General features: G+C 36.0%; 1 protein-coding gene across 1 annotated transcript; it reads left to right on the forward strand.

Moving 5' to 3' along the window:
• The first annotated feature begins 240 nt into the window (after positions 1-240).
• On the forward strand, positions 241-5346 carry LOC116159885 (transcription factor IIIB 90 kDa subunit-like). Its single transcript, XM_031472976.1, has 9 exons — positions 241-436; positions 490-583; positions 1066-1198; positions 1809-1902; positions 2069-2206; positions 2413-2619; positions 4538-4778; positions 4832-5016; positions 5066-5346. The coding sequence occupies exons 1-9, from the start codon at positions 382-384 to the stop codon at positions 5218-5220; spliced, it is 1302 nt and encodes a 433-aa protein (XP_031328836.1). The 5' UTR covers positions 241-381; the 3' UTR covers positions 5221-5346.
• The last annotated feature ends 1557 nt before the right edge of the window (positions 5347-6903 follow it).

The following is a 6903-nucleotide window of genomic DNA, read 5'->3' on the forward strand; positions in this document are numbered from 1 at the left end:
TTGGAACAAAGGAAAATCTAACATTAGTTTTAAAATTTAGGTTTGCGCATGCGCAGTTCCAACTTTCTTATTTAGAAAAGCATTGAAATGAAATTCTTCTCATAAACTGAAATTGAAGTAGCACGTCAACAATGGATTGCCCATGTGCAACGCTATCTTTCATATTTGTGGCCGGATTTTTACGATTTTAACAGAAGTTGCATCTTACAAATGGGAAATGAATGCAAGTGGAAATGCGCTTTATGTAAATCGTTTACGATTACTTTTTAAGTTGTTCGTCTTACAGATCCATGCTTATACATTCTACGTTTTGCGGCAAAGTTGGAATTCGAAGGAAAAACGCAGGAAGTTGCAAACACAGCCCTTAGATTAGTACAAAGGATGAAGAGAGATTCAATACATTCAGGTAGAAGACCATCTGGTCTTTGTGGTGCAGGTAATTTGATTATGGGGGAGAAAGTCAACGATTTAACGTTACTTTCGTTGTAGCATTACTAATGGCGGCTCGTCTACATAATTTTAATCGAACCCCGGTGGACATTGTCAAAATTGTCAAAATTCACGAATCAACTTTACGTAAAAGGTAGGCAATTAATTGCTTTTCGGTCTGCAAATCCAATTAACTTACTATATTTACTTTGTCATCAGAGTGTACTTACTTTTCACTTTGTTTGCATTAAGTGCCTATTAGAAATTCTATTTGATTCGTAAAATACTTGCATAAGTAAGTAGTCTGATATTCAATAAGCCATATTGTGTAATGTGTGGTAGACAGTGGTGCTGTTTAGCAATTTTAAAAAGGTATAAGATTTCACTCGCCTATTATTTGAAAAAATCTTTCAGATATATGTCATAATTTCATAATGTGCAATGATTTTCTTAAATACCACATAAAAGTGGTTTTAAACTATGACTGCACCACCTAAGCTGTAAAAACTAAAATTTCAGGGTATCCAAATCTGAAATAGTAGTACAAAAATGTACATCATATCTGATACACACATACATAAAATTGAAATGGCTCATCCCTTGACGCATACCCTGTCATTTTCTTCTTTTTCACAGATTAATGGAATTTGGCGATACTCCCAGTAGCGCGTTGACATTAGACGAGTTCATGACTGTTGATTTGGAGGAAGAACAGGATCCGCCATCTTTTAAAGCAGCTAGGAAGAAGGACAAAGAGCGTTTACAAAAAGTACGTTGGTAAACATACAGGGTGGAAATTTTGTCTGGAACACTGAAAAATTTATATCTTCAAAACAATATTTTGTTAAATTTCTTTATGGTATCCAAAATTATAAAAAAACCGCTACACTTCACTACAGGATTCTTGTTCTCATCTTCAGCATTGTTTGAACCTAGAAAAACGATAACGCCCTGTAGTTTTCAGTTTACACAACAATAGTGATAATGTAACTGTGAACCACCTAACAAATGAAGTAATTGCAACCTTCAGGGTTATACATTTTCTCCTTTTTAGATGTTTATCTAAGTAAAATTGGGAGGAACCAATGTTATTTTGTTTATTTATTCTTTTATCCAATCCAATTTGGTAACTATTGCAAGTAATGTGTATCTTATTGTACTTTTCTTGCATTTTTGTAATTTAGGATTCTTTTCCACCTTTAACCATGACAAAAGCTAAAACAGAATTGGCAAAGAAGTAACTTCCAGAAGCTCCATAAACGGGAATAGATCTTGGCAGAGGTGAAAGAGACGAAGTTGTATCTAGTATTTTAAAAATGAAAAATTATCGTTAAATCTCTTGCAATATATTTCATTCAATTACAATTATGTTGATTTAGTTAATGGAGGAAGAAGCCGATCACATAACAGAACTACAAAAAGACATTGAGTCACAGCTAGATACAAATTATAAACGAAGTAGTAAAGTGCACAGTAAGTGATTGTTCCATTATTTTCGGAATGAATACTGAGCGCATGGATGAATGGGATAATAATGAGTTCTTCTTTTTGTTTGTAAGAAAGTGAGTGTGGTGTGATATTTAAATGGGGTACAATAGTACAAACTTTAGACTTATCTACTTTATATATTTTATTTTAGATTCAAAATCTAGCAAAGAATGTAGTGATGAAAGTAGATTTATAAAAGAATCCACCTTAGGAGTAATAGGTCAACTATTAAATGAAGAATTGGAAGACGATCCTGATAATTTGGAAAGTCAAAAATCAAAAGAACTTGGTAAATAATCTTTATATTAATTATCAGACATTGTCGCTACATTGTCTATTGCCATACATTTAACCCTAACAGGGAGTAATTGAAAATGTAACCCCTGGTTATTTTGAGTTCGTAGTGCAATTTTTTAAGAAGTAAAAAAATGCTTTGGAGAGATCTGTTCTAGTGAAACCTCGATTCTCTATCTACAGGCATCTTGTATATTTAAGGTCCAGACATAGCCAGTATGGGTCTTGCCAATTCTTTGGAGGATGTTACCAATGCAGCCCCAACCAATCCCACCATAGAAGTAAATCTAACATTTGATGATATCGACGACAATGAGTTGGATGCTTACATTATGAGCGAAGATGAAATGAAACATAAAAATGGATTATGGTTAGAAGAAAACGCTACCTATTTGGAGCTATTAAAAGGTAATCTTTCTTAACAATTTAGGCCGAAAAGATTCTTTATCAAAATCGGACCCTTGCTATTAAGAACTCGAGAATGGAAACATGTGTGTGATTTCAGATTATGACAAATTGAAACTAATTTCACACTATATCTTATATTTCATTGTGTAAATGAGAGTAAAGTAATGAGCTTACTTATTAGGTAACTTTGACAGAGCACATATGTAATTTATTTACTTTATAATGTCAATAATTTCATTTTTAATCACTTATTTACTTATGTTAATGTTGATTTTACTTTCACATGCCATGTTTTCTGAGCCTATATTTTATTTACCTTTTAATTTAAGTTATTTCATTCCTCTCTAAAATCCTGATGGTGACAAACTTGAATAAATTCTTTTCATGTTTTCTCATCTACATTGATTTTAATCTTCCTTGCATATACACCCGCCATGGCAATTAATGACTTTACATAATTCTTTATAATGAATGAGTAGGTATGCAAACATTAAGGTCGGAAACAAATTTCTCTTACATTTAAAGTGTGATTCCCTTTTTAATTAGACATCTGGGTGTGTATGGGGACCAGGATCTTGAAATAATCAAAAAAGTACGTGAGTTAGAAGTGGGTTATGTAAATGAAATATATTTTGCTATTCTTTATGTACTTCATACATTTATATTTAAATAAGAACCTGACTGGTATTTATTTTCCTTACCTACTTTGCCACGCCGTAATTTTGCGCCTGTATTTTCTGGTTTATCTGTAATTTTCCTTTATAATTAACGCACGTTTGGGCCCCACAATGAAATGGTAGTTTCTTTTCTCTACGCAATACAGTGAATTATTTTCTTGAATTCATATATTTATTTACGAATCTGTTCTTACTCGTAGTACCCCGACAGTACATAAGGGACTGCTAAGTAACCTACGACGCAGTAGATATTAACTACGCGGTATGCTACAACAAAATAAAGTACAACGCTGTAAATTAAGAAAAATGACTCGGTCGATGTAAATGGAAGTTCTACCCGTGAATATCGCTGCTGGTCCTACGATGGGCACGTCGCAATCTGTTTCGGTTTATCAATCATACACGGTAGGTACGTGCCTAGAGGTGACGAACATTTCGTACGCGGCTTTTAAGTTCGCGCAGAGGAGATGTTACACCTTCACAGGCGTTTTTCTATTTATATTACGCTATCAGGGAACCAACACAATTTTGGAAACCGGCGTCCTTTTTTAACCAATATCCGATCAGCGTTTTTTGTTTATAAACAATTTTCGTCTTTGTTATACGGAACCGCGACGTCCTTTTTTAGAGTATACATAACAATCCATGGTGTGCAAGTAGAGAGGCATTATGCAGGTCACTCTGTAATTGGAGGGATAATAAATAAAAAATTTAAAAAAACTAACATAAAGGAGACTTATGGAATGTTTTCCATACCCAAAGAAAAAGTATTTCTGCTGGATAGCCTTGTTCCATCATCCTCCCAAGAACTCTCCTAACTGAAGCGCTCTCATTTTTTCATCCCAGTTTCTCTGTTTCTGTCCCTGTCATTTACTTTTTTCAAAAAGATTTTGCCTTGTCTATGTTCTGTTGGGTTAGCACTATTTATTTTCGTACTCGATGTTTCCTTTTCACCTTCAACTGGACATCTTTCTTTTAAATACTTTGGCATTGTCATTGGTCACTCATTTACCTGTAATAGCTCAACGTTGTAATTTGATGCTTGTAATAAAATGTTACTTTTTATAAATCATGCAACCACACTCAATCACATGCAGTTAGTGCCCATTCCAAGTTACTAATCTGACCTCTAATCTACCCTGGTCTTTACACACTACGTGACTGTTTTGCTGAAGCCTATGTAAGGCAGTCTTTTATTCCATCACCCTGTTCAAAATTAATAGGACATCTCTTTATTTCAGTTAAGGAAGAAAAAATTGCAAAAGAGAAAGAAGAAGGAAAACCCGAAAAAAAGAAACGCAGAACAACTCGTAAGAAACAAAATTTAGGTCCAGCGAATTCCGCGGGTGAAGCTATAGAGAAAATGTTACAGGAAAAAAAAGTATCGTCAAAGATTAATTATGAAGTATTGAAGAGTCTGACAGCTTCTAAATCTGAGGAGCAGTCAAACGAGAAGGAAGCAACTATAGATATTGATCAAATGTAAAAGATTTACCTTATTATGTACTTACCCGTAAAAGAGATTGTTGTTTCAGTGCTTCCACCTCTCTACCGGATGTCCCTAGCGCTACTCCTAAACCACGAAAAACGAAACCTTCCGTTAAAATTAATTCTAGAAACTCCAAAATTAAAGCACCTGCCGTTGGTTTACCATTTGTGGAAAAAGCGGAAACTGTAACAGTTAATGAAGTTCCAGAGGAACCAAAAGACATGGACACAAGTAAGTTCCTGCTCGAATGAATGTAAGCGTCATGTATACAAATTTTTAGCGCAAGATGACTATTTCGACGATGATGATGAGGAGGAGACAAGTGCTGTAGAACCTGAAATGGGCGTGTATCAGATGTTGAGGCAACATCAACAAAATGGTGCAGAGGAAGGAGAAGACTTGTATGGAATGGACTATGAGGAAGAAGATTATTAATGTGATGATTAAACAATTTTATTTATTTATTTAATATACCTTTAGATCATGACTATCTGTAAGAATTTAATTGCGAATACTTGTTATCTCTATTTATATTAGCCAAAATAAATATTGAAGTGCAAATCTGGAATCTGAGAGTATACATGGATCGTTTTAGCAATGGGTATAATAAATGGGAAAGAAAATTTTGGAATGGATGGAAATTTTTATGAAGGCATCTTCTCCTCATTTTCTCTGATTATTTTACATCATGATCATGATGAACAAGTGGTTGTTATAATATTTTTTTTCCTACCTTGGGTTGGGTATTTCAGGCCTGCGCACTTTGACCCTTGGATCTATTGTTCATGAACCAGTATCTTACTGCGGCTCCCTGATGTACGGAGGTGTTATTGCAGCCTCACCGCGCTCTTGTGATCTCTATGTGCTCAGGAATCAGGGGGTGGCCAGGTGGGACTGAGCCCCACCGAGAACATGGTCTTGTCCCCACTGGAAATTATGGTTGATGGTTCTTTTACAAAAATTACAGGGGAAGTTTTTACCATTCTTAAGCCCCACCCACCCATAAAAATACTTGCCACCCCTGCTACTTCACTCTGGCAACGGGCCTGTCAGGAATGTTTATTTGTTGTACAACTCCTAAGTGTTTTGCACCTTTATGTATTCCTCCCAACTCACTATGGAGCAGTCTTATTGTTCCACTCGCTGCTTCCTTCTTCACCACTAAGTGAAGAGGGAAGAGGTTCAGGAAGATCTCCATGGCAGCTATAGGTGTAATCATTGCTCCACTAATACTCAGACAGGATATTCGTTGTAGCCTATTTAGTTGGGGTTGGGGTCAGGGTTTTTTTCTAAGGAATACTCTGCCCTACTGTTTTCTCCATCGTTTTAAGGGTGAAAGTCGGTAGCTCTTGGGTTGGTTGGCTATTGGGTCTCTTGTCTGCCTTGGCAATAAAATCCACGTCTACCGTCCTCCAGAGCTTAGGGAGTAGCTTCCCCTAAAAATTTCTACTAGAAAGGACGTTAATATCTCAGTCCCTTTTATAAAGAGAATGGGGAGATTTATAAGGCTTGTAGTAGCCTATCGCCCAACGGACCCTGTTTGGTGTAAATATACGGCACTATAAGTGCCCCTTCATACTGCGTGATTGAGAAACGCTGCTTATAATCGTGCTGCTGAGCAGCGGGGCGGGACGTAGTGTAGCAGCGCGACGGAGTCGCCTTAACCCGCGACCCAGTCGCACGTTCAGTGACTTGCAGCACTTTCGAGTAACTTTATATCTGATGCTCTAAGGGGTCATTTATTAGATCATTATGAATATGTGGTCTAATATATTCTATCTTCTACGTTTTTGATGTTCATCATAACTGTTCTTCACGCTCCAGAACCGATCTGAATTTGTGAGAAAACTTTCCCGGAGGTCTCCTATAGGTTTCGACTAGCAAGTTTTACCATCGCAAGTTGCGTGCGTGATAGAAACGTCGCAGTTCTTATAGCTGGTCAGTGCTGTCAGACGGCAACTTGCGTTAGAAACCTTGCAAGTTAATTCCTACCTTTACATAAATGCACTTCACAAGTACTATCTGGACTATTTCCAATAAATCAAAAATAAATTTATATTTATAGATCTTTTAAGTAATCAACATTATAATAGAAATCAAGTGAGTACTACTAGTAAA

Source organism: Photinus pyralis, unplaced genomic scaffold (assembly GCF_008802855.1).
Source record: "Photinus pyralis isolate 1611_PpyrPB1 unplaced genomic scaffold, Ppyr1.3 Ppyr1.4_LG1, whole genome shotgun sequence".
In the NCBI taxonomy this organism is placed as follows: domain Eukaryota; kingdom Metazoa; phylum Arthropoda; class Insecta; order Coleoptera; family Lampyridae; genus Photinus; species Photinus pyralis.

What these genes read in the sequence shown, in the direction of transcription:
- LOC116159885 (XM_031472976.1), top strand. Translation starts at nt 382, where the DNA reads ATGAAGAGAGATTCAATACATTCAGGTAGAAGACCATCTGGTCTTTGT. An exon ending in GAATCAACTTTACGTAAAAG is followed by an intron (nt 584 to 1,065) that starts GTAGGCAATTAA and finishes TCTTTTTCACAG; the next exon opens with ATTAATGGAATTTGGCGATA. An exon ending in CTATTTGGAGCTATTAAAAG is followed by an intron (nt 2,620 to 4,537) that starts GTAATCTTTCTT and finishes TCTTTATTTCAG; the next exon opens with TTAAGGAAGAAAAAATTGCA.